This window comes from Lagopus muta, chromosome 6 (genome assembly GCF_023343835.1).
Source record: "Lagopus muta isolate bLagMut1 chromosome 6, bLagMut1 primary, whole genome shotgun sequence".
Taxonomy (NCBI): Eukaryota; Metazoa; Chordata; class Aves; order Galliformes; family Phasianidae; genus Lagopus; species Lagopus muta.
In genome coordinates this window covers 24,734,052-24,761,999 of record NC_064438.1, presented here as the reverse complement: position 1 = coordinate 24,761,999, position 27,948 = coordinate 24,734,052, and the positions used below count along the sequence as shown (strand labels likewise).

Below are 27,948 nucleotides of genomic sequence, written 5' to 3'. Positions count from 1 at the left end.
CAATAATCATTATCCTAAGCCCAAACCTGGTTTCTTCCTCGTGTCTAGAATGGTTATTCTTTTTTAGAGGTGACAAACTAACACATCCTATGTGTTACATATCTTTCACAGTAAATGCCAAGCTGTCAGAATGAAAATGTCACGTAAATCATACATACAGTGTTTACTTTAAAAAAGATTGGCTCATACAAATTTAACCAACCCTCCTGATGGTGCCATCCTCCGCAGTGTGTTAGCCAGGTACTGCCCATGTGAAAGCAATGTCTCTGCTTCCAGAGTTGAAATAAACAGTGCATCAAAACAGTCATCAAACCAAAACAAAATGTATTTAACATAGTGCAACAGTCAATGCCATAAGAAATCACCATATGCAGTTACATATAATCTACACATACTAATCAGACTTTACAAATCTCATATTACACAGATACACACAGAACTGACTCGGGAGGAAGCATTTGTTGCTAGTCCCTTTGAGGGATCAGCTTCTGACCTACCTACCATAGGGAGGCACAACACCTTGGTTTTGGTAGTTTCTGTACTGAGATTGTGTTGGGTTCTCCTGCAAGTTGGTGCCCACCTCAGCTACCCACGTGATGAAATGTTGCAGAGCTTGCTCAGCACCTGTTGAGGCCCTGGGGATCCTGAGCATGGCCAGAAGCCCCCGGGCTGGTCCCTGGCTCTCGGAAGCACCAGCCACCCCTCCTGTTGGTGACAATGCCAGGCTGATCTCACACCTTACTGAAGGCTCTGCACCCACTCGCAGGGAGCCTTGCAGGAAAAGCCTTCAGACCATCAGTGAGTGGGCTGTAGTGGATTAACACCTTTTCCTCCCTGACGTCTCTCCTCCTTGCCAGTCCCTGCAGCTCCAAGCAAGTGGTAGGAATGAAATAACCACAAACCAGATCTACAGTCTTAAAAATAGTGGCACTAGCAGGGCACTGATCTACATTACGGCTCTTGATGATTGCTAACACTGGTGGAGCTGAAGGAGGTTAACTACATCTGGAAATGCAGCAGTATCTGCTGCAGACCAGGCAGGGCATGGTTAGCAAAAGGCATGCTTTTTGCTTTGTTTGTGTATCACTACTCTGTGGTGAATGTCCTCAGCACTTCTCAGGGACATTTCCTGTGTCAGTGGACGCTAAAATCTGTGCTGCAAATACCTTGTTTTGGGGCAACAAAAGACAATTATGGGCTGAAACATACCCTCACTGACAAAACCCCAGAAAGGTGCAATGAGAAATTGGAAAGCAGAGAAACAAAAGCAAAGAAGGAAGATGAGAATAGGGAGAGAAGAGGAAGTATAAAAACAGAGACAATAAATGAAAGAAGAGGCAAAAAGACTGGCAGAAATAATTTTTTTAAAAGCCTTGTTTGAGGTTTGCAGCAGGTGACTTAGAGCCTGCAGAACTGAATTCTCTTTCTGACTTGACACTGACTGGCTGCAGGCCTTTCAGTATCTTGCTTGGCCTTGCTGTCGCTTGAGTTTCCTACCTTGCAGGGCAAATGCATTGCAAAACACAGGCTTTTTAAATCCTCTCATGGAAACAGCTTTCAAATACTGACTGAAATGTAAAAGAAAGAGTGGGATAGGAGGAGAAGCAGAGACTCAAGAAACAAAGAAACAGTGAGGAGTAAAAGAGTGAAAAGAAGGGGAAAGATAAACATGGAGATGAATAGGAGGAGGGAGAGAAGCTTTAGAAAAGAGGTGGGCCACTTGGCAGGGCGACCATATCCTCATGCAATGCCAAGAAGAACTGAAAGCTCGTCCTGCTGACTGACACTTGCAGGCTGGTGGTGTCTCTGCAAGCACAGCAGTGAAGCTGTTCCAGAGCTGAAGAGCTGAGAAAGCATGAGAGCCCATCACAGAGATGTTTCTAAACAGGAGGAGCGTCTGACATAGAAGGGCTGTCCATCGTGCCCTTCCGGCCTATGCACGATCAAGACAGGGAAGAAGCGAGCGTCGTGGTAGGTAGGGGGGTTCTCGTTGACAGCCAGCTGGCTGGAGTAGGAGCAGCATTGCTCATCATGGCAGCCCCGGTCAGCAATGCTGCTGCTGCGGCTCCGCCAGAGGCCTGTCCTGTGGGAGCCATGGACGCGGCAGAGGGAGAAGCGGCTGGTGTTGAGGGAAAGACGGGAGTTGCCACTGCAGCTGTGGAAAGCATGGCGTGAGAAGATGGAGGAGGTGCTGGAGGCACGGTTGCAGCGCTCACAGCCGTGGGCCACCTCACTGTACCGACACACTGTGTAGCTGTTGTACGCTGGGGAGTTGGCCAGGTCCATTAGCATGGCCTCCGAGTAGCTGGGGATCAGCTGCCGGTTGGTGCAGATGTGCCACTCCAGCTCTGTGCTGTCCTGCGTGGCATCCCGGGGCATGCGGTAACGGTAGAGGGGCTCCTCCGTCGTGGCAGGTGCTGTGTATTCCAGGCCCAGAAGCTTCTCCACATGGTAGTGGACGTATGCAGTCCGATACTCTATGAGTACCCTGAGAGGCCACGAGATCATCAGGATGGCTGCCACCCAGAAAGCATAGTGAGACACATACCATGGGAGATGATCTGGGTCCCCGTAGGCCATCATGAGCTCTTTGAAGTCCACATTTTTGAGCTGCATGCCTTCCCTTACCTCCATGTAGTCATCCAGCCCCTCTATTTCTGTGAAGAAGTGAGCCCTTTGTGTCAGGTAAGAGTTCTCAGACTCGATGTTGGCAAAGCTGAAGCATTTGGTGAACCTCAGCTTGGTGGCTGTGTAGCTCTCCAGGCCCAGGAGCTCTTTGGAGATGTCCTTATATCCACAGTGAGAGTAGTCAAACTCAGCTTCGGCCACATGAGTGTTGACCCTCTCGTGGTAGACTTGGGTGGTGGTATAGGCATCACCATTGCGGTACCGTGTTACCTGCCGGGTTCGCCGTACAAAGTGGTAGCTGATGGCCTTCCACCAGATGCACGGAGTGGCTTGCTGCATGCGGTTGATACATTCATAGACACTGTCCACATCAGCCTTGTACTGCAGCTCTCTCTTGACGTGGCAGTGCCAGCACTCCACCAGGTACACCACATACAGCATGGAAAGGAAGGCCAGCGGGATGTAGACATAGCCATCTGAGCAGGGACTGTCATGGTAGATCATGGACTTGCCCTTGAAGGAGCTGTCGAAGCTGAGCTTGGTGACTCGGGCCAGCTGACACCAGGCCACTGCTCCCAGGCAACCATACATGAGGATGGAGAGGAGGAGGCATTTCCAGTGTGACTCTCTGCACATGCAGGCACTCAGGGATTGCTTCACAGGGCGTTGCTTCAAATCACACCACCAAAGATAAAGGGAGAAAGACAAAGAGAGGAACCTGTCAGTCACACTGCTTTACATAGTACATATGGTGCCTTTTGCTTTCCAGACTGGGTTTGCTCTTGACTGCCTGAGGATGGGGACACCACCCTACTTCATAGAAATGGGAATATTAACTATTTTGCCAGAAAATTTGTGACAGGACAGAGGTCTGTGGACAAAACCACTTCCTTGCTTCCTCCAGCTCCCAGGAAGGAAGTCCTTCATATGGCAATGCCCACATTCAGGTCAGATGGGCATCCTGATGAGGGTGAGACGGGTCCTCAGATTCTGCACCCTGCAAGGAGCCAGCACCCATCCCCATCTACACACCTTACTACAGGGCCAAGAAGGTTTTGGAGCAGGGCTGTGGGTTTCCCCCTCACACTATGCTGCTGCAGACTTGGGGAACAGCGTCCTTTGTGGGGCCACAGCCCAATGGATTGCACCAACGCAGAGCTCCAGTGCCTGGCAAAGCTGGAGCTACTGACTGAGTCAGAGCTGACTCAGCCCCAGCCCTGAAACCTACTGGGTGATTGACACCATTCTCTTGGAGGTGAGCCATCAGGAAAATTACCAGATTCGAGCACATTTATTTGAAAAAATTGTCAGGATTACAGCATGGTGCACATAGCTTCAGGCTGGTTAGAAGACAAGTTCCTACCTAAAATAACCGAAAGGTTCAACCACTGGGGCTAAGGGTCTGTGAGTAAACGTTTAAAATATAGCATATCCTTCTCTTTGAAGTCACAAAAGTCAGGCTGGGAGTGGAGAGGGAGTTTGCATTCTTGTATTCCTGCTATGCTCACCAAGATGGAGTGGTTGTGGTTTTACCCCTGTGATGCTGCAGTGAATCAGCTGCATTGTCATGCTATGTTGGGCTACAATAAAAGGCATGAAATCCAGCCAAGCAGCTAGCGGAAGCAGAGTTGTCTCTCTGCAAAGAGCAGTAGCAGCACGGGTTATACCCTTGGCTGGCAGCAGCTGGTCTGTAGAAAGCATGTGACATGAGACCCCCTGCTCACCCAGTAGGTAATGTGTAGAGCTAAACTCATCCCTCTCATCACTGCCGTCCTTTGCCTCTCCTTAAGTCTGAGAAAAAGACAGCATGACATGCTGATATTTGTGCATCATCATGCCCTCTGCTGAGCCTGATTTCATGCAAAAATAGAAGCATGCAACTACTCCTTCTCCCAGGGGACCACCTCTAATGCATCAAACTACTTCACAGATGCCAGCAGATGCTAGGTTTGGGAAATGTCTTCTCTTTTTTTACTGGGATAAGGTTCTCCCCTAGTGTAGCTTTTCCTAAACCCAGAGCAGTTAGGATTCTGTAAGCAAGCTTGAATCACCCAGGATTTTAAAGACCAGCATCTTATGACTCAGGAAATAGTAGCACAGCACCACTAGAAAGAATTTACTGTTTTCTCAATGAGATGGAGGCATTGGCACCTAACCTTGCAGGGCTATCAGATCAGATTTAATACTGCTTTTTTTTTTTTTTTTTTTTTTTCTGGAACAGAGAGCCACTTCTGAGTAACTATAGAGGTTTTTATGGCTTGCTGTGAGCATTGCCAAACTAGACTTCACAGGGTTAGGTTTTGATTTCTTAGCTTCTAATCTGACATTGTGCAAGTGCACAGCAATTTTATTTATTTTAGGGAGCGACAGCATTCATCTGCAGCAAGGAAGGGCAGAATTTGGCTCCTGATTCTTCCTGATGCATCTAGAAGGAGCCTATAAAGATTTCTATTCTTATCCCAAGCCTTTTATGTATATTTGTGTGTCAAAATGAAGAATAATTATTTTGGACTGTATTCTTGTGACTAACAAAATGGAGGCAGAGGAACAAAGTAGGTTATATGCCTTTGCTGCAAGCAGGGAAGACAAAAGACTTCAGTATAAGAAGGAATAAGGCTGTTTTCCCTAACTTTTTTGCAGGAAGGTCAAGGAAAGCGAGGAAGTGGCTTTAGGCAGTCACTACTTATGGCAGTTTTGCAGGGTGAATTCTTGAGTCTACATCCAGTCACAAAAAATTTGATCTCCGGAAACTCTTGTCCCAGTGCCATTCCTGATCAGTGTAGGCTTCTCCCTATGGACCCATCTAAGGATGTCTAGTAGTCAGTTGTAATGTAAAGTATGTGCTTAAATACATCAGGAACCCCAACAGCCTGGCCCTGCATGCAGCCATGTGAAGGCTGTCCTGTTTCAGTTAAGGCACTATTTGCCAAAGGCACTGCAATCCTCTCCTTTCCTTTATCTTGCTTCCCTTTGACTAATAACTTCTCTGATCTCTGAAGCTCTGTGGTCCAACTTTCAACCCACAGCCTGGCTCCTACCCAAGGACTGATTCAACCAGCCCTGCTGGTTAGGGTTATCAGTGGCCCTACTGGAGTCTGAGAGCTGGCAGATGCTTCTTTATGTGCTTAGCCGCACAAAATGCCACCCCCACTTTGGGGAAGAGGGTGACTCTGGTCTTACCAGTCTCGATCAGAGCTGGGCTGGCGGCTGCTCCAAGGCTTGCTCTGTGGAGACACCTCAAAAATGGCCATCAGCCCCCTGTGCAGAGAGGGATGGATCTTCCTGAGATGGGTTACCTTCACTGTTTTCACTGTAGCTTGTAAGAAATGCAACTTCTCTCCTGGCATTAGTGAGAACATGCAGCCATAGTGCCTACTGCCAGACCTCTCAGATTTACACACACCTATCAGTCAGTTCAGCCCAACCTTCGTGTTCAGAACTCTTTGGGAAAAAGGCTCTTCTTTGCTGCTGACTAGATCTCATTCTCTGCAGGTCCTCAGTTACAAAAGGATATCTCCTCTAGGGTCTACCCCACTGGCTGTCCCTCTCATTTCAAGTCTTGACTATGTTCCTCTGGCTTATATCTCGTCATTTCTCCTTTCCTTTGCTGAAACAATTATCTAACTCTACTATAGTGCTAGAAATAATAACAGTGTGTTCATAAGAAAGACAGGAAATGCAACAAATAATTACAATAAAAGCATTACACATTCAAAAGTCTAATAACGAAATGTATCTTTCCATCTATCTTTGCATAACAAATTCATTAGTATGCTAAGCCAGTGGCTCCCAGACTTCATTAATTAACATACCAACTTCTTGCAAACATGGTGTTTGTGGTACTATGCGGAATTTTCTCCTTTCCAAGCACAGTGTTTCAGATCAGAACAGGGTAAGCCTGTATTTTGGGACAACTACAATAAATGCTTAAGGAAACTAACAATTTCCATGATAACTTTGGCCAGACAGTGAATGAAAGCTGTGTTCTCTGAGGAATGCTGCGGCTGCTGTGTCAGTTTGATGTGGGGCAAAACCCTAACCCCCTGGAATATATTAGAAGACAAATGTAACTGAAGAAATTGAGGACAGCAAGCTCTACAGCCAGAGGCAAGCAGAGACTGTCCCATAACAGGCAAAAACTCAGAAACCTTATTTGCAAACTAGAACTCACAGATTTGAGCCCAAAACATGAAAAGTTGGGGCAGCCCTCCCCTGAGCTGCCCTTGGTCCCATCCTGCCTTTGTACTGGGGCTTTTTGACCGGTCCTTTCCAAAAAAATCTCAGGCAGAGCATTGGGTCTGTGCCCTACTCAAAATGGAGAGGGAGCTCCATGTTCTCCTGAGCTCTGTTTGTTGTCTGGTGGTATGAAATCTTCCAAGACACCAAATGATAGATGCTATTTAATTAGTTGCTGTAGTTGCTGGAAAATAGTCTCGAAAGCCCTAGCTGCTCACAGAGAACTGGAAATTCAACCGACACCTGCAGCAGACAGGAGTTTCCAGGCTGGCAACATTTTGGTTATTTCTCCTTCAAGGAACTTTTGTGCAGAACTTAGTTTGCAAATGAGAAAGCACACTGGCAGTGGCTGAAACAGCAATTGCCTTCAAAGCCACCCTCAGATGGCAGATACCCAAGATCAAACGCCAGCATGAAGGGACCAGTGTGGAACCGGCACACCAAACCCACTCTTGTCCCAGCTCTGCAGCAGCCAGATCGACTTCTGGGTACAGCAGCAGTCATTAAAATCATTAAAAATTACTTTGCATTGTAATAGCATGTAGATTTGGGCTGTTAATCTTGCCTAATGTAAAGGGGTGGGGAGAAAGCAGGAGGAGAAAGTGTGGCAGCTGGAGCAGAGCATGGCCAGGGGCTGGAGGAGTGGGTGGGCAGGGTTTCATCCCTGGACAACTTGTGAGCCACCAACATGAAAATATGCTCAGCTAGACTGTAACTGATAACCATCCTAAGTAAGCTTACAAGCAACTGCATTGAGGGTGACCAAGTAGGCAAGACATTAAAAACTGCCCCACCATGCCACAGTATCTCCTTTAAAGGCACTTTTGAACTGTAATAACATGCTTCTGCATGACTTATGTCCCTGGGTTTCTTCCTCTTGGTGGATTCTTATGTACTGGGGTGTGGGTCAAGGCAGGCATCCTTGCTCCCCTTTGTGAGCATCCACTGGTTAGAGGAGACAGAAGGGATGCTAGAAGCCTAGACAGCTTCCATCAGCTCAGGTTTTTAGGTGCCTACCTTGAACGTCTAGTGCCTCAGTTTTGCCAGTGGGGGCTGCTTTGCTGAGCTTTGGACATCAGCATCTCTGATAGCTGGATTCACCAGCTGACCACATGGCTGCACTAGGTGATGGCAGGGATAGTTACGATACAGTAGTTCTTTAGTACTCCCAGGTAGTAGTAGGAATTTCTCCTATCAACTTGTTATGAGTCAAACTGCATTTACATCTTAAGACTAGGAGACACTACATCTTCTCACTCTCACAGAAAATGCAGTGTTATGCTACAGTCCTATGTATAGCCCAATGACTGGTAGTTGGTAAAAGCTCATCTTGCATAAAAACTTCCTTTACAGACAAAAGCAAATTAAGAACTTACAAACCCTTCTGCAATTTGTTTGATGATTGAATTTCACTGCCATTGTAATTTTCTCTCACTTTAGCCCCCATTGATGGCAGCGGGGATTCCCATTCTGAATGTAATGAAAGACTCTTCATACTGCTGCCTTCTTTCTCTGAAGGTGCCTCTCCATTCTAATCATGATACCTCTTGGCTTTCTTTTTCCAAAATAAATGGGTCAAGGTCTCAAAGTCCTTCACTGCACGGCTTTTTTCTTTTTTTTTCCCCAGCTCTCTTTGGAGCTCTTCTTTTTCTCTGTCACCTTTAGATCCTTCTTAATGTGCATCCTGCAAGTGCAGGATTTCAGCACTCATTTCACCAGCATTATACTCAACCATAAAATCACCCCCAATTTCCACACACTTTACCTTTTCTAAAAATCTCCAAGAGTTGTATTAGGAGATTTTGGCTTGGGAGTGTATATTCAAGTGTTCACCCACTTTGCTCCTAGGTATTTTTTGAGATGCTATTTCAAGGACAGGTAAAAGGACAGGATGCACTCTCCACCCTGAAATGTGTAACTTCAGATTTGGCTTTGAATTGAATAATGAAATTATCAGATGAAGCAGATCTCTCTGTAGGACTGTGCTCATTGTTACAGACCAGCCTCGTCATCTTTGTGTCAATTGTATACATTATCAGCAGTGATTTTATGCTTAAATACAGTGGATAGTGTCAAATCTAACAATTATTTCTCTATAACTCTGCCAATCTAACGGCTAATATCCCATTAACTTATACAGGGCAATTGTCTTCATAAACCCAAACATCAGTCATCAGCACAAGGCCGTGGGTGCTGTGTGTGCACTGAGGTGCTTCTCACACTTCCAGTGCTACTGCCAGGGGCAATTCCATGTGCAGCTCTCGATGCTCAGTCAAACCCTGCCAAAGCTTCAGCAGAGCACATCATTACCTGGCTTGTTGTCATACACTATTAATCAGTAGTTGCATTTTACTTCAAAAGTGGGTGCATGGCGGTGTGGGTTCAAAGTGTTACTTCCTTTTCTTTGCCACTCACAGCACACAAGTGGTTGTGTTGACAATTACAAACCTCTGGTTTTGCACTCTCCTAATTAGGACTGCTGTACCAAATTTGAACCAAAAGCTGCCAAACTGACCCTTGTAGAAGGAGAGAAATAACCTGTGAAGTTCAAAGGAAGCTGATGAAACTGTTTTGCAGTTAGCCTTTAAAAAATTTATATATAATTTTGCCGGATGTTTACTACTTCTCTGTAGCTTCTAATGACAAAATGGCTTTTTCCTCTTCTGTCAGATTCAGTGCTTCAGTCTCCTTGAAAACTCCAGCAAGAGCTGGATAAGCAGAAAATGTGCTGCAACAGCATGAATTTATTCTAATGCTTGTTCTGTGGACAGTTTGGGGTCCAAGTTCGACTGCCTGTGTCTGGTTTGCAGTCAGATATCTGAGTTCCCCGATTTCAAAAGCATTCAAATTCTCCTTCAGGGAAATCATGCCAAAAGCGTTTCCTGTCCTTTGAAACCCCATGTGTGAACATGTTTGCCCTTGGTGGCTGACCTCAAGAGCTTCAATTTTGCTGAAGCAAAATGCTATCATGTCTAAAATGAAAGAATAAGAGAAAACAGAGGGTAGTGAGGACGTGGCCCGAATGGAAATAGAGAAATGAGTGGGAAATACAGGAAGGGGGGGGTGAAGAGGTGGAAGAGAGGCGAGGATAGCCTAGAGATGCTCTGAATGCAGATGTCACCAATGCAGATGTCACCGAGGCAGGGAAACAGAGGCAGCAGGTGAGGATGGGGATCTGCCAGCCCAGGAAAAGAACTGAGCAAGGATTGATACTGAGGGACTCACTGAGCCAGCAATCCTCTCAGCCCATCTACAGTCTGAAAGAAGCTCCTCCTCACCAGATACTCCCTTTCTGCTGGGAACTTCTCTAAAAAAAAATCAGATCTACAGCCCTGTCTGCTCTACAATGGAATAAAGATGTGCTAAGAGGGGGCAGAGAGTCCCGCAATGGTGACACCGTGCTGCAGTGGTGATGCTGTGGTCATGCCTCAGCAAGCAGAGATGCGCGGCAAAGCCTGGCATCACAGCGTGCTTCTGCTCACCTCCCAGAGCTGGCTGCAGCACTGCAGGGTGACCTTATCGCTGTCTTCAACAGCAAAGTGACCTCACAGCTTGGGATTGCTCACGTGAGCAACGAGTCAGTCTTGTCTTTTTTTTTTCCTTCCTGTTTTAATTTGCAAACAGTCTTCCTGTCCATGGGAAATTACATGGAAGAAACACTGGCACAGGGCTAGAAGAAGAGAAATAGAAGCAGAGAAGAAAGAACCAAAAACTGGGGAAAAATTAATGCCAGCCACAATTTAATTTGCTTTTGTGAATTTATACTTCTGATGAACATATCCCATTGTGATAAATGAAAGGTAAAGAACAATCAATAACTACAAATCACACATTGGTGTTGTGACCAGACTGGATGTAAGCAGATTTTTTATCTATGTCTTCTTCCATGTTAATCAGGGGAGAGCAGTAGAAAATGTTCCTGATGGACATGGCAGAACATAACACAGAGAGGCGCACCAAAACTTTGCTGAGGTGAATCCTCACTTGTGCTATTGAGGATAACTGAGGAGATCTCTGACACCAGGACCAGCCTCGGGTGTTCTGAGAGAACAGCTTCACCATTTGTGCAGTAAGACAGGATGATGCAATGAGGGCAAGGAGATCTCCATCTGCATTCCCATAGAAGACAACATAGATGTGGGTGCAGATATCACCTTGCAAGTCCTGAGGTGATCGTGGTGAAAAGCTGGCCCAAAGAGGCTGAGGTGACTACAGAAAAGACAACCACAGGAGAAGATTAAGAGTACAATTCTTCCTGCCTCACAGGGCCAAATGAACTCCTATGTGAGATGTTCATTAGTACAAAGAGGAAGGAGCCTGCAGGGCTATGCTAACCCAGATGCTGGTGTATGATGGGTTGAAGAGCTCCTCCATTATGTGACCCAATCTGGGCACCGCACGGGGCATCAGTAATAAGGCCTGGTGAGGGAAAAAGGAGATATTACAACAACCATCTCATAAATCCTCTCCTGGGGAGCCTGAAATAAAATCCTTCCTCCATCCATCTTAAACTGCAAGAAGCCCATTACCCCCAGCTCATGCTGAGCCAATAGAAAGTGCTCTCAGCGTGGCTGCCAGCATGGAGGGGATAGGAAATATAAGGGAAAGAAAGCACTGGAGAAAAACATTAAGCATCAAAGAGAATTTACTTTCGGTCCTTGAGGATATGGTACAGTTGTAGCTGCATGTTTTGAACACGTCATTTGCTCCTTTGCCATTAAGCTCCTGCAAGAATGAAAACCTCATGCAGGCAGAGGCTGTCACACTACTTCCAAGCAGAGATGCTCTTTGACTTGGTTTAAAAGGAATAACCTGTGTGCATGGCACACAAGTCAGTAGCATCACCAATAGAAAGGCATTTGCTCTGGCAGCTGCACTCCTGTGGTGAGCCAGCATTGCTGGGTTTCTGGTTGTTTAAAGCCCTGTGGAGATTTAATCTCATCCTGCCTTCACTGGAGCTATAAGGGGGAGGTCTCAGGCTGGTAAGGTGCACAGAATGGAAGCATTCAATTCTGTGCTCGGCAGAGACTATAATCAGACAAGACAAACTATGAAATGGCACATCTTGCTGATCCACCTGGATGCCAGCTGATAGGACCCCCTTGAGGTACAGCACAAAGGCAGCCTTTTACTTCACACCTTTCATCCTTGTGTATTCGAGGACTTAAGATACCATCAGAAGAAGAAAGCAGAGGTCAGGACAGAAGGAGCTTCCAGTACTCTAATACTTAACAGTTCTTCAAGCAGAAATAAAGGAAATCCCAGAAAAGAAAGATGTTTGTAGGCAGACAGTATGTAGGCACACATTATGACAGGATGGGAAATATGCTTGCTAAAATGTAAGGAAGTTGAGGGATGTGAAGCAGTTGTGCCCAGTCACCTCCATTGGTGAAGCACACACATGCTGTTGCAAGGGAAGCTGTGCAGGTATGTTTTTGGCACAAAGGAATCCTAGCAACAGAGCGGTCACCATTTGCAAAACAGAAACCAGGGCTAAAAAACAACAGTTTTTTACCAGCTTACAAAATACTACACTACAAAAGAATCCCTTTTTTCTCCAGAGTGCTGATGTTGCTACTGCTGGCTTTTGACAGTAGTGACACAAAGCCAAATTCCCTGTACATCTCCCTTGGATAGCGACAGTTCCCAGTAGACACATGGTAAATATTACTGGTACGAGGTTCACAGATGGGTACAGAGCTTTAGGATGGGGAAGGAAATGTCCCCTTAGGTCAGAGCTGAACTTACACTTCATCAGTCATCATGTCAAGAGACAGACACTCATTCAGCGTGGAGGGAAAGTTCAGAAGGCAGAAAGTCCTGACTTCTGCCAAATCATCTGCTCAGACCAGGGCTGGAAAGACACCAGTCCCACATAGTGAGGAGGGAAGTTATAGCAGCTGTGCACCATGCAACCCAAGTGATAGATGTAGAGACGATGGCATGAGACCCTTGTTGACAGGCTTCCCTGACTGTGTTTTTGCTCCATCCAAAGTGTGTTTCGTAATGCAATGACCTGCAATAGCTGGCATGCTGTAGTCCAAGTTGGTTCCTCGCGACGTGCTGCTACTGTCAGTGCCAGCCCAGTAACCTGCTTCATGCCGAGTGCTGGATGGCTCCAGCTAAGCAAGGCCTGCTGTGATGCTTACAAGTGAGACTGCTGGGATGCTACCTCTACTGGTGACTCTACTTCCTCCTGCTTGGCTTGGAGAAGCTATTCATGGGCAAGCAGAACCACATCTGAGGTAATCCTGCAGCTACTGTCTTAGAGAGAGAAAATGAAAGAGTGACCTTTGAGAGGCCACACTAAGAGACAGCGGCAGGACTCCATGAACTTACTCTGTCATGCCCCACATCCATGAGAGCAAGGGGGGCAAGTGATGGCAAGGAAAGGCCCACCAGCCAAGAGAAAACAAGAGACCATCTCCTGGTGCTTCAGCCTGGAAACAGGGATAGTGGAAATGGGGGGGTTCCATGTGGCTGACATCTCCTGGATGGATCTGACAGGAATCCATGTACACCATCTTGTCAGCTTCTCACTGACTGTTGGCAGTCTAGCTGTCTAATGCCTCTGTTTAGACAGACTTTGCAAATTAGAAAAGTTATTCATTATTAATAATGCAATTTAATCTTTGCTTACTCTAAAGGAACACCCTGAGCTTTGAATGGAGGATAGAAAAATCTTGTAAGTGCTCAGAAGAAATGTGATCTGGAACTGATCCAAGTTCCAATGAACTCAAGAGAAGTCTTTCAAAGTGAACTGTGAACCAAGCCTGATCCAGAACTACAAAGTTTATTTTATATATTATTATTATTATTATTATTATTATTATCATCATCATCATCATCATTATTTTTGCAATGGTGTGCTTTTATCTAAGTGGTAACCACTGGTAAAACAGAACAAAATGTATCTGTGATTTGGCCTCTCAATTTCCACCCTCCCTGTCTCCTGTGTGTGACTTTCTATTTGGAGCCAGCTAACCATACTACAGTAGAAGACTTCCCAGCATCATGGCATTGGGCTCAGGCTGCGGCTAAGAATTCCTTGCAATAACATCCAACACTGGTCTGTCAGATTCACAGAGTGCCTTTCTCTATCTCTGTACTTTTTTGAACACAGCTGGAACCTCAGCATTGTGAGACTTTTTAATAATAGTTCTCCTGTTAAGATGACGTAGCATCCCAGCAGTGAGAAAAGAGGATCTGTGATGAGTATCACTCCTTTTTCTCTCATACTTCTCTTTTCCCTCTCAGGTGCACACTCTGCAATAACATACGACAATAAAGCAGGTGAAAACTGAACCAGGATGTACAATATATCAATCAGCACAGAAAGAATGCTACATGTCAGCTGGCACTCCCTGTACATTATGCACCCAATGTAGAGCCAAAGAAGCTGCGAACTTCATCACCTTGTGAGGTATAATCCCCTCCATCCTCTCCCAGGCATTGACACAGCACATGAGAAGGGATGCCAGGTATGCCAGACACCACTTCCCAAGCTTAGCTCTGCTGAGGGAAGGCTACCAGCCTGACGCCACGCAGCCATGCTTCTCCAGCCTTCCCACTCACCATCTGTCCTGCCTGCTTCTGCAAAATCTCCCACTGCATCTCGGGGGCTGAGGATGCCCCTTCTGATGGGGCAGAGTTAAGGTTGCAGTGGGTGTTGCCTGTGGCATATGGTAGCTCTTCCAAGGCTAGGATGCATGGGGGAAGAGCAGAAAGCATAAACTCCTATGCAGGAACTTCTTTTCCTTAATTTGGTGTCTTGGGATGAGATGCAGTTCAGATAGAGCCCAGCATGGGCAGTTCTGCTACCAGCAGCATTGTGGGGATTGTCTCATCTTACACCGCTGCAAAGGTGACTTGAGCATTTGGCTTTTGGTTAGTTAGCCCCCTGCTATGAGAACTGTGACCTCAATGATGTTTCATGATGTGCTAATTTTAACGTTGTAGCTCTGAGACTCAGAGGAGCCAGATGAATGATTATATTCTTCAGTGAACTCTTCAGTGAACTATATTTTCCATGATTAGAATTTAAAAACTAATTGACTACTTAGCTGTGCTTTTCTGAAAACTAGAACTGCTGTAAGTGAAAAATCAAACAGAGCCTTATCTCTAGTGCCACAACGGTGTCACTGGAACAACTCAATGGCTTGCAGAGCTGGCAGCTCAACAGCGCAGGGTTAGGTGCTTACTCACTACCATATGTCAGGACACACCTAGAAAAAGCCCCCAATGACTATGGACCACTTTGGGACATTTTGCTGTTTTTAATCTTCTGATCACCAGCAATAATTTAAGCTACTTTATTTCAACTCCACAGCGTAAGAAGAGTTGAGAAGAAATCCCACGCTGTGTTCACAGGAAGAAGATTCCTCTTGCTTCATCCCTGCAATGGCTTTCACTTGAGTGAAAGGGAGACTTGGTACCCACCCTTCCCTTCTGGTTGACTATTATCTTCTACGATGTCTGAAGTGAGAAAGAGAGAACAAGAAGCATATTTGGAGTTTCAAAGCAGTGTGCAGACCCCTTGCTTTCTACTGGTATCAACTGACCATCTGTTTTCTCGAGGGCACAGCATTAGAAATGACACCTGCATGGGACCTACCACCTGTTCTCTCCTTTTCCCATTGATGCACTTAACAGCTGCTTGCCAACTGTCCTTATGACTCTCTAGTGATGAAGCTCCAAGGGAGCACTCTGTCAGAGAGGCCAGTGCCCTCAGAAACCATCACAGCCAGAGCCCAAGATGCCGTTCAGAGCTCAAACACATCTGTCTGAGGTTTCCTATCTATTTCTTTAAACTCTCAGCAGCTTTTCATGCAAAGTACAGAAAAGAGAGACAACTTCTGAACACCAAGAACAAGCACGTGAACAGAAGATAAAGTGGGGCAAAGGAAAGAACAAAAGCAGAAGATGTGATGTCTCAGCACAGATCTTCTTTTGACAGGATCTGCAATGCAAATATTTCCTGGAACTGCAGGGTCATGAAAAAAGAGCTTTGCTGTTCCTCTGATGCAACTATTGTTGGAATTGTTCTCTTGTCTTTAGGAGAGACACTGTTTGCATCAAGAAATAAGGAGACCTTTTTGGTTTCTGCCTGCTGAAACCCCCCTCCCTGCAGGAGGGGTAGAAAACGACTTTACCTGTTTGACTCTCACTCGAGAGGGGCAATATTGTACTCCATGTGAATAACATCTCTTAGGTCAATCATATTTGCTCTGGATCGTGACAGCCGTCCACCAGGCCAACCAGAAGCTATTATTCTGGATGTTGCTCGAGCAGGTCTTATGCAAGAAATTCAGAAGAACTTAGGGGAAGGAAAAGCACTTCGCATTTCATATATGTGTATATATATGTTAGTGTGTGTGTTTCATGTTCTCCCTTTAGCCAGAAGGCAGGGTCAGTGCTGCTTTTGGGAGAGAGATTTAGCAAGCAAATAGCCTTTCTCTGAGAACTGGTACTCAAAGGTCCCCCCTGACTTTCTGCTTGGAAGTGGTGGCAGGGACCAACACTAATCTCCATCACAACCCCTGTGCCCTCCTTCCTCTCCACCCCCTGTACCTGACTTTGTTTCTGGTTGGCCCAGAAGCCACAGTGAAACAGCAAACCCTTGCAGGAGGAGGAGGCAGACACAGAGACAGTAAGGAGCCAAGAGGTTCCTGTGGATCTGTGGAGGAAAAGCTGTGTCAGAGCATGAGGATCTGCTGGTGAGAGAGGAGAGAAACTGTCCACAAAGATGGAGACAATAGAAAGCTATCTGATCTAAGTTATGAAAGGATTTTTGGCTGATGTTTTCAGTGCCATAGAATAAGCCTGAATAAAATAAATCTGTTTAATATTTACATAGGGGAATAGAGATAAAAAGCTGGAGGGCTAAATACAGACTAAGCCCCAAGTAGCAAGTGACTATCCAGTAGCAGAAAGGACGCAGCTATCTTTTGACCTGACGGTCTACAAAGCTGTAGCCTGCAAACAAGCCAAGCCATACATGTGTTTTCTGAATTTGTTGCACTCCTTGGTGCTGCTGTGGCCACAAACAGCATTTTGGAAACATGTTTCTGCTCCACTTAGCATTGGCAGCAAGAGGCAGCTGAGACAGTTTACGTGGTCTCTCTCTTGCACAGCATTTCCAAGAGTATCAGTGGGCTGATGACCACTGGTTTCAGGAACATCTACCCAGGAGGTTTTCTCTCTTTTATTTAAACAGGCCAACCGATTGCACTATGTCATGCCCAATTAGAGTTCTTAAATATGGAAGACAAGATAAAGCCAGTCATGGACAACTGCTGTTTGACTCTGCCAATACAAACAAGACAAATACGTAATTCAAAATGTCAAGTGGCTGCTGCCTTCAGCTTTCTTGAGTGATTACTTGGCTTTGGTAGCAAATAAATGACATTTGTACTCACTAGGTTTATTTTCCTCAAAAAAAAAAAAAAAAAAAAAACCAGCTAAGTTTTAAAAATGTAAACATTTAAGACCATTTCTTAATTGGAAAAAAATGCAGAAAAGCCACCATCAAGTCTTCAGTGTAGGTGTAGGCTGTCACAATAACAAGTAAGACCAGAAAGACAGCCAGCCCACAGCTTAACCAGGGCAGTACAGAGCAGAGGGGAGGAAAGTAAAGGAGAATCTATCAGAAAAACAGTCAACAACAATAACTGCTGAAATGTTTAGAAAAATAAGGCCCTTCTATTCCTTCCCTTCAAGAGTGAATGCACAAGAATTAATGGCATTGAAAAATCCAACACCACTGCTGAAACCATGACAATTTCAGGTCATTCAGCTCAAAAAATTGATATCTCAATAGGAAGAAAAAGAAATATCAACAAAAAAAAAAATCCAAACCAACAAACCACCCCAAAAAAATCCCAACAAACCACAAAACATCTGAGTAGTGGCAGGTAATCTGAGAGCTTGCTCTGACATTCAGCAACAACAGCTGTAAACCCAAGCGGCCCTTGGAAGAACTGGATCCATGCTGCAGCTGGGGACCAAGCAGGCTCTCTTCTTTCTGCTCCACAGCAGCATCCTCATTTGTGCTGTTTTCAAGAACAACAGCTTGGACTTCAGACACATTCTCAGTTAGTCACTGAGGATTTTATCTCACACTGATTTACCCCTAAATAAAGCCAATTTAAAACCATTGTTAAGATTTAAGTCTATGTACTTGATCCAAGGGAAATCCATAAATGATGAGAGTCATAGAGAAGCCCATTAAACGCCTGCTTAATACAGGACATTTCAGTACAACTGCGGATCCAAGCAAAAAGGACTATTTACATTGGGATGGAAGAAGCAAGAGGAAAAGACCAATGAAGTAGGACTGCAGGGTTAAGACATCACTGTTACAGGCATTTCAGATATAGATTCATGTGCAAATGTTTGTGCTGGAACAGAAGAAAAACAGAGAGGAGGATGACTGAAGTGAGATATAATGTGCTTAGCAGAAAGATCAAGTGCTCTCATGTCTAGAAATGACTTAGATATTTTTATGGTGGACTTAATATATTGGAAAATCTTCTGTAGCTCGTGGTTGTAGGCCAAATAAATCAAAAAATCCCTTTCAGCATTAACCATCTATTGATCTTCTGCGGGGCTGTAATTACACTGGGGAGCTCTGCTGTCAGAACAGCAGCTGTATCCTGGACCAGTAACAGCTCTTAGCAGTGAGCTGTGTCGCAGGTGTTTATAAAACAATTGGACAGGTGAAAACCCTCATTTTCACCCACAGAAGACAGTTTTTTTCAGCCTAAGCTGAAAAGTCAATTTTCTACTCTAGGTACTTTAAAAACTGTAGTTTAACCTAAGCATCTTGCAGTTTCACGCAGGCTTTGCTGAGCCAACTTTATTTCAACTACAGGATCATGAGACTGTTGACAAGCCATGGGACCCATTAGCAAAAGCTTTAAGTTGACCAATTGCCCACAGAAATGTTCAAGGTTTGTTTTCACTTCTCTGACTGCTTGAAGGCTGCTCCTTGCATCCCTGTAAGTGTCTACATTTGTTGTTATCTCTATGTCATGAAGAAAGTTCAACCACTTCCATGATTAGTACACGGATTAGGAAGTCTAAGTGGCAGACCTGTCAGAACAGTTGGGAGCAAAGACTGCATGAGGTGCAGAGGGAAATCTCAGGCACTGTGAACACAAGATAGCTGGCTGTCCTGAATATACAGGGCTGTGAGCATATTGTCATCGGCTGCCGCACAGCCCTGCAGCTGTCTGGCTGGTGCCTTGTGGCTCAGTATTTGTTGTGTCAGTGCTCAGACACATCCGTCATCCCCTGCCTATGATCTTCAAGGCCGCAGTAAGGGCTTCACAGATGATGCAAAGAAATACATTTAGCCATATGTGCTACAGCGTTTTCTACTGCAAATTAAGCATCGGTAGAACCTAGACCCCACGGGAAAATGGGAGGGATGACCTCAGTCTTTTGGCCCAAACACCTGAACGCCACCCAGCTCCAGGCTACAAACCCATTTGTGCACTCATCCTGCCCCTCCCGCAACTCACGCCAGTGCCTGAGAGCCGCAGTTCCCTTAACCATCTCAGAAACCCTCGTGAAACGGTAGGCACCCCTAGGACAAAGCCCAAGGCGTTCCTGGAGACAAACTTCCACCCGACAGACCCCGTTGCTCCATGCCGCATCCTCCCGGCACGCAGATGCTCAGCGGGGCGGCAAGCGGCACCGGGGAAGGACCGCAGAGGGGCTCCCCGCCCGGCCGGGTTGAGCCGAGCCCGGCGCCCCCAACACCTGGCCGCTGGGGACTCCGCCCGCTCCCGCCGGCACCCCCGGCACTGCAGGGCGCGGCGGGCACCGCGCTGAGGTCCGCTCCGCACCGCGCAGAGCCCCGCTCCGCTCCGCACTGCCCCGCTCTCGGCTCCCTACCGGCGGCTGCTGGCTGCCGCCCCCGCGGCGCGGCTGCAGGTCCCGGCCGGGCTGCGGGGGCCGCGGCTGCCTCGCCGGCTTCCCCCGCTCTGCGGATCACCTCCTCGGCCACCCGCTCCCGCTGCCCGGCGAGGGGCTCGCCGGCCCCTTCCCCACGCCCATCTCCCCTTTTGCCTCCCGAGCCCCCCCTGGGCCGGGGCGGCTGCCCCTGCCGCCGCTCACCTCCTCCCGCTCGGCGGCTGGCCCCGGCGCGGGGCTGCTGCCCGGCCCGCTCTCAGCAGCCGCCTCGGCTTCCCCCTCCGAGGACATCCTTGGCCATCACCGGCGGCGGGGGCTCCGGGCCCCCGAGCCGCCCCCCGCGCCCAGGGCCGCCCCGCCGGGTCTGCCCGGCTCCTTCCACCATCCCAGGCAGGCGGGCAGGGAGAGAGGGAGGGAGGCGGCGGAGGGGAGGAGAGAAAGGCGAGGCGGAGGGGGGGTGCCCCAGCCGCTCACGGCCCCCCCAGGTGGGCAGCGAGCGCCCGGCGGCTCCCGGAGAGCCTCTGCGGAAGGCTGAGAGCCGCGGGGTGAGTCCTTCCCGCACCGGGGGCTCCTTCCCGCCCCCCTCCTGGAGCGAGCTGCCCCCGCCCCTGGGATGCTCGGCGCGGCTTCACGCCTCCACCGCCCGACCGTAGCCCCCGACCGCCTCTCCCGAAGCCCGCACCCCTCCCGAGCTGGCGGCGGCACCGCGCGGCTGGACGAGGCGGCAGGACGAGGGGCAGGAGGAGGAGGAAGGCTGCCCCTGGCTCCGGACGGCCAAACTTCTCGAGAAGACCCGCTCCTCTCCCGTCCGCTGAGACCAGCAACGGGAGCGAGCCCTGGGGCTGCCCCAGCCCTCTCACACACGTGTACCCTCGGAGAATTTCTGCCGCGATGCCTGCGACAGAGGAAATGGAGGAACCCCGCTTCTCCTGTCCCTTCCTCCCTCCCCTCTGCCTCAGCCTTCCTCGCGGGTTCATCCATCCAGCACAGGTTCCCCCCCAAGCAGCCTCCCGCAAACCCCTGCACTGTCAGCATTCCCTCCTCCTGCCTGCGCCCAGCACATCCAGGCATTATCCGCTGTCCTGCATCCAGGACTGGTGTACTGCACCATCTTATCTCTGCATGTTTGCTTCATGTTTCATTACACTCTTTGCCTTGTGAGGCTCATCTCATTTGATCTGTTTCTCTCTCTGTGCCCTACAGCAGTATGTATTTTAAATGCTTCGTAAAATCTTGCAAGCAGGCAAGTGAGCAGACTTGAAGCATCAACCTTAGCTTTAATATTCACACCTCAACTCCTGCCACAACATGCTTGCAGCTTATCAGGCGTGCTGCTCCGCACAACTCTGCTCCAGCATAAAGGCTGCATGGGAGGTTGGCTGGGGGGGCCTTTTGGGCAGTGGGTTGCTCGGCCCATGTGTGTGAACATACAGAGAGAAAAGCCCCAAAGCTGGGATTTTCTAGAATTGTTGTGTCTGCTAAATCTGGATTTCAGGACACTGATTGCATGGGATGACTCTTGGCTGATTCCAGAGGGAGCAACCCTCCTGGCTTTGGAGGTGAAGGACACCAATGAGAGACACTTGGCAGCCTCCCTTTGGCTTCTGTACCTTTTGAACACATTGCAGCACATGCACTGCCACCATAACTGCAGCCACATGGGACTTTTCCTCCCTTGAGCTCACCTCCTTCTGCCAGGAGTTGCATTTGTTCTGCTGCATCCAGCATGTATGTGCAAAGTAGTCTGGCTTTTGCTTCCGTCAGCCCTGGAGAGGAACTGCAGGAAGCACACGGTGCTAGGCAGTACAGTGCAGGTTTTCTAAACCACAAGAAAACGCACGTTTAAAATACCTTGCTTCATTTCCGTAAGTGGCACAACGGGGAACAATGTCTCAGGGCTAAGTTGGACAGCAGACGGCAGGGAGTGGATCACATCTGGGGTGCGGGAAGGAGCATCAGAGAATGTGTAAGGAGTGCCCCTGCCTTACCCGGCAAGACCTATAGGGGAAGAGAGAAATGAAAATCCCGGTCTGCTTGGTCAGCTTGTGCGTTTGTGTGGTTGCTTTCAGTGACATCACACACTGTAAAAATGGTGGCAGTGCTGATGGAGCACTGCGGTTAGAGGGGAAATGTGCCAAGCCAGAGAACTGTCCCTGGAGGTATCTGTACCCAGTGTTACATGAGTGCCAAATTCTCCTGGTAGGGACTGTTACACAGCACCTGTCAAAGGCACCAGCAGCAATGATGGGAAGAAACAAAAATGGGGTTCATTGTGCTGTGAGGCAGCAAGGAAGGGCATCCCTATTTCATAAGGTGACAGGGGTGAGCAGTTCTCTGAAGTCAGGGACTCAGCTGTTACAGAGAGCAGGGAGACACTGTGGAGGGAGGTGTCAGCAGCCCAGCCAAACAGACCAGGAGTAAGAGCATCAGATTTAAAAGCTGAGTCACACAAGGACAGAAAACAAAGACCTGGCAGAGCTCAGGTCTGTCTGTCAACCCATGCCAAACAGTCACCTCTGTTCAATAAGTACATCTAATACCCACTGGGCTTTGCGGCAGCCTGAACAGCTTCAGGATGGTTTTTAATTTATTTTCATTTCCGCAGACACTCTGCTTTTGATGTTGAATAACCTGTGATTTATTCAATCTAAACCAATCCTGTCTGGTGCTCAGGTCTGCAAGCAGTCTCAGGGACTGGCTTTCCAGCCCTTCCACCTTTAAGAGAAGAAGACATTTCCTGAAGTGATGTACCCCCAGCTGAGCACAGGGTTTTGATCCAAAAGGCAAAGGTTTGTACATCTTTCTACCTGACATACTGTCAGCATCCTGGTGGCACCTGAAAATCATGGGAAAAAGCCTGAAGATGAGGCAGACCCAGAGAAGGGATAATGAAGGTTGCTAGCCCTGAGATTGAAGATTTAGAAATGTCATCTATCACTCGGTGCTGTTATTTCCACCTCTGTGGCTCCAGATTCAGTGCATCAATCTCCGTTATCAACTTTCACAACCTGAAGAAACAGGCGAAAAAAGCAAAAAAAGGAATTCCAGAAAGTACTGGAAAAGCTGTGCAAAGCTCATTTTTTTAATTTCAGAAATGCAGAGGATCAGTGTCACTGGTGTAAGCTGCCTGAAGAGGCTATTTTTGTTCTTTAGAAGCTTTTTCCTCTATTTTAACATGGATTAATTATGAATATTTATATATATATTACAAAAAAATATGATGAGCAGTTTGCAGGCTGGTTTGCAAAATATGTATACCATATTGTAAAAATAAGCTCCTTTTTCTGGGCTTTGTGCCTGGTCACTCACTCTCTCTAAATGGCAAGCAGAGAACAGAGACAATGCATGTTTGTGGTGCTGCCTCCCCTATTCAGAGCACCAAGGAACTGGTGCAGTCAGGAACTGCAGTCCATGTTGGTGTGAATGGCACTCCGAGTGTGCCTCTGCCGAAACGCCACTCATCTTTCCTCTGAGCTTGGCTAGGACACAGCACAAATTTAACAGGCAGAATTTTGTTCCGCTCTTTAATGAGACACGCTATTTGGGCTAAATTTGCAAAGGTCTGATATGAGGTATACATAGGAGCTTGCTGCCTGTCTTAAAGATGAGACAGCTATGGGGATCATGAGTGCTCACAGCCATCAAAAGTCACAGAGCACTTTAATGAAAGAGAAACATTAAGCCTTCTGTCTGGGGGAGATTCCTACTAGGGAAATTGCACTGACATCTTCAAATCACTTCTCTGCTTCTCCAAGAAACAGCATAAATTAATATATACTGTTAACAAACTGCCACATGCTGCCCCAAAGTGAACAGGAATGGGAAGAGTATTTCCAATACAGATGGTTTCTAAGTTGACTTATGCAAATAGGCATATTGGAAGAGAGGAGCTATTGCTAAATGTAAAATAAGTCATGCTGTCCTACCACTTGTGTGAGCTGCCAAAGAACGAGACAGCCTATCCCTAAGGAGCAAGCCCACTTGTTTCAACAGGATTTTAATCAGCCCTTAATGTAGGGGAAAAAAAAGAAAAAAGAAAAAAAAAAAAAAGAGGTGCATCTCTAGTTAATAACAAGCTCTTTCCTTTCTGAAATTATGAATTTAAATATTTACTGGAATCACAAGTGGCATTTCCCTCACTGTACCTGTTTATGAGCCGATATAATTTAAAACATCTATTAGCCTTTGCAAAGCCTGTAAAGGGAGAACACTGCATTGCTTCAATATTAGTGCTTAGTGTAATATTTGTGAATTAAATTGTGGGCATACCAAAAGAGAATCTGTCTGGACCATTCATAAAATGAGCTTTGATATTCTTTTAGTAAGTAAAAAGCTGAAGAGAGACATCAATAATTTATTAGCACTTGGATTACATCCTCTGGCACTTGTAGTTTACTGCCTTCTTGGAGAAAAAGAGGACAAGGGCAATATTGTCTCCTGGGTTGTGAAGCTTTTGCATTCTCTAACATGGTGGTGTTGACAAGGGAAGCCTCATTTTTAGTGGCATTCTGACTCTGACAATACCCGTGCCTCTCAGCATAATGCTCACAGCTCCAGGAAGCATGGTGGGATGAACCATCAGCCCTGCGTCGTGCAAGGCCTTTCCAGATGCCAGCATGAAATGACACAGGAGGCAGCAGTACCATGCCTAGTACACAGGTAGCCCAGCTGTAAATGACAGATAATTGTCCAGAGAGGCCTGGGCTTCAAATAACTAATGTACAAAACTGTGGTGGCTACGGGGAGCCAATATGGCTGGACAGCATGGGTACCACTCAGAGAGATGTGAAGCCCAAGACAGGGGCCCTTTCCAGAGGCCAAAGTGCTCCTCATTCCTTGTCACCTCCTGCCATGGTCACTGCCTGGCACTGCTCATCACCTTCTCTTCATTTCTCAGTCAATCTCTTTATTCCAGGCTTTTTTTTTCTTTTCTTTTTTCTGTGTTCCCTCCCCCCAGTTCCCTCCAGTGTCCCTGCCCTGCTTCTTACCTTCCCTTTCCTGGTGGCAGTGATGCCGGCTCTTCAGCTCTAGGCTTAGTAATGCTATTGCTGTCTTGTGCAGATATGCCAGAATTTGCACTGACATTTGCTCTTTTTCATCAGAATGAAATGTTCTTCCTTTGCATCTATTTCTCTGGCTTGTGCCTTTCAAATTTGGCACTAGCCATCTATTTCTCTTTCCCCTATCTTGCTCTTTGTGACGTGCTGTTCCCAATGCCTGAACAATCAAAATGACCTAGCCACCTCCTTTCCCAGCTTTGCAGTTTCTCAGTCCTGAGGAATCTTCCCCCATTCTGTCCCAATCACTGCCACTGAGAACTGCACCTCCTCTTACTGTAGTTGTTCTCAAGAAGCACTCAGCAAGAGCATTCCTCTGCTAACTGAACTGCAGCAGAATCCAACCTCTTCCCTTTAGGGGCTGCTTGTGAGGGAGGACGTCTCCAGCCACCACTGACAGAGTACATGCTGTTTTCTCAGCCCCAGGTAGGACACAAAGGGCTATAGGCAGCATGAAGAACCTAGAGCTGCCTCTGCCCTTCTCTATGCACAGTTTTTTTGTTTTCTGCAGGTGCAGACATTTCCTACTCTGTGAATACTGAACAGAGCTGGATAAAAGCAGAGAGATGCTCTGAGAGGCAGGCAGCAGTGAAAGGCCATGCCCACCACGGCCTGAGTCTGAGAGAGGCCTTTGCCCATGTTATGCCAAGTCTGAGTTGATGTACCCTGCTGTTCAGAGGGATTTTTTAATGCTACTCACAAAGTGCTTTGGAGCAAATGAGGACAAAAGTCTTTTTATAAGCATTGCAAAGGCATTTCAATTTTGATGGTCTGCTACACACAATTAAGAGGAATTTGAGCCCCTAGAATCTCTCCTCAGCACTGAGGGGCTTCATGAATCAAAGGGGGTAGCAACTGAAGAAACAAAAGGAAAGGGAATTTGCTTGTTATCACAACACTTTGTTATCTTAAAAAGGAAAGAGAGCTCTTTAGACACGGTGGCTGACCAGAGGAGCAATCAGCAGTGGCTTTAAGTAAAATACAGCGTGCACAGCTGGAGAAAGAGCAAATGCGTACTTCTGGTCCTTAGCAGGAACACCTAACTAACTTGGCCATCTCGTTTCCAAAGTTAAACCCAGGAGCCCAAACCTATGCATTGACCTCCATGTCTCATGCCTTCTGGTGCAGAACAGCCATCTGGGCAGTGACACTCCAGAGCCAAGATGATAATTTGGCGGGTTCCCAGTATTTTCCCATGGGAAAAAAGCTGGGCAGTTGCTGCTGCTGTACGTCTCTAGAAGGCAGCCTGCCAGCCCCCAGGGCTCTTGTCCAGTGCCAAGCAGATCTTTAAATGCATGGCCCTCAGTGACAAACCAAAATGAAAAGGTGCCCATACATATCTGAGCAATCGGTACTCCAACACGGTGATATTGTGCAGCCGCTGGTGTGATCTCTGCAGCTTCTGCTGTAACTGTGTCACTGAAGAAAAGGGCTTTTAAGTGTTGGTGCTGCTAGCGGCACTGCTTGCCGCTAACCGGAGGAGAGCTCTGCCTGACAGCCCTCCTCTGGGAACCATCGACTCCTCTGCTCCTGACGTAGGCAACTGTCACGAAAGATCACAATAGCTATAAATGCCTTTGCAAATAAAATTAAAACAACAACAGCAAAACAATGAAGAGAATTTGTTGTCAGGCAAATAATGAGCGTAAGAGAGCACTGTAGAAAAATGTTTTCACAACAAACTGGTAGAGAAATGTGGGTAGCTGAAGCTTTCTGATGACTTTGCTCCCCTCACCAAGTACTACCAGTGAGGGAGGAGTCCTGTGCTGGTGTTAGGCAGACACCAAACTTTGCAAGTATTGAGCCACCAGGAAAAAAAATGAATTAAAGAGGGTGATAATATCTACTCTATGGAAGGCCAGCAAAAGCATTTCTTTGGTCTACAAGGCGACAGAAGAGTTCAGAAGCAACTTTGTACCACTACCACATTTACGCGTTAGATCATCAGGGCTCTAGAAGTTTCCTTTGAATACTCCTCTTCCTAACACCACTTCCACCTCATTGGGTATTACCTTTAGACAAATGCCTTTTGCTAGGCTGCTGGTCTCTCCCTACCCAGGAAGCTAGGTGAATGCAGTGTGTGCTGCTCCTGGAGAAGCAGAAGTGCATACCACCAGCATGCTCCTCTGGCAACCCACAGCATCTCACGTCATTCCCAAGGAGATGGAAAAACAGCTTTGGCCTAGGGAGACTGCAGGGGTGAATCCTTGCAAAGACAAGGTACAGCAATCTACAATGGCCCTTGATATTTTCAAAGATGAAGGCAAAACCCCAACTCTGTGTGACTGCAGCTAGTTCTGCCAGATCACTTAAATCATCAGGACATCACGATCATCACTATTAAAAACTCTTGGCAGATCTAGCAGCATTAGCATAGCTATTTAGAGTTAAGTACTTCAGCCTCGGTTCTCCTGGCAGTATGAGCTAGCTGCTGAACATGCACCTTCAGTGAATATTGAGCTCCCCAAACCAAGCACATAGCAAAGGCCATGCCTTCTGTTCCAAGGGTGTGAGACTGGGATTCTGGGAGAAGTGAGCTACTTTGGGCACTCCTTTTGGTGCACATTCTGTTTGGTGCAGGTGGGATTTGTATAAAGATGCATGTATAACTGCCACCCTGCTTAGATGCAGAAGTAGAAGGTTTACCCCAACCTTACATAAGGAAATAATCAGAAGTCAAGAAAGGAAAAAATCCTGAGCTGAGGTTTGCCACTGAGGATAATCATCTGAGCACATCCAGTGCTTTAAACTGTCTTAAATTGCGTGAAATATGAGGCTTAGGCATTTTGACAGGCTTCCTTTAAAATCTACAACAGTGGACTTGATTGCATCCACCACTTTGCTCAGATTTTGGCAGACAGGTCCAGCAACAGCCATGAGTGACACTATCCTCAGCCCAAGGAAGCTGAAGTACAGAGATGCTGCTTCCCTCTCCATGATATAAGAGGTAGATGGCATTGCCAGACAGGGTCAGCTCAGAGACTGTTTTCATTTAAGCCTCTGTGAATCAGTGAATGTCAATGACAGTGTATTTGCCACTGCGCAAACAGTGATTTTCACCTGTAATACTATTCAGATGCAATGTTTGAATGACCTGACTATGGAAGCA

The 27,948-nt window shown here is 47.0% G+C and overlaps 1 protein-coding gene across 1 annotated transcript; it reads right to left on the bottom strand.

The window, feature by feature from the left end:
• Positions 1 to 307: 307 nt before the first annotated feature.
• Positions 308 to 20,384, bottom strand: LOC125694671 (transmembrane protein 151B-like). Its single transcript, XM_048948231.1, has 2 exons — positions 19,987 to 20,384; positions 308 to 3,297 (listed from the first exon to the last, which is right to left on the bottom strand). The coding sequence occupies exons 1-2, from the start codon at positions 20,071 to 20,073 to the stop codon at positions 1,867 to 1,869; spliced, it is 1,518 nt and encodes a 505-aa protein (XP_048804188.1). The 5' UTR covers positions 20,074 to 20,384; the 3' UTR covers positions 308 to 1,866.
• Positions 20,385 to 27,948: the final 7,564 nt, after the last annotated feature.

Bases quoted from the DNA above. Each gene is read 5' to 3' on its own strand.
- LOC125694671 (XM_048948231.1), bottom strand. From the start codon at position 20,073: ATGTCCTCGGAGGGGGAAGCCGAGGCGGCTGCTGAGAGCGGGCCGGGC. The intron at 3,298-19,986 runs GTGAGCGGCGGC...TGTGATTTGAAG, and splicing joins CAGCCGCCGAGCGGGAGGAG to CAACGCCCTGTGAAGCAATC.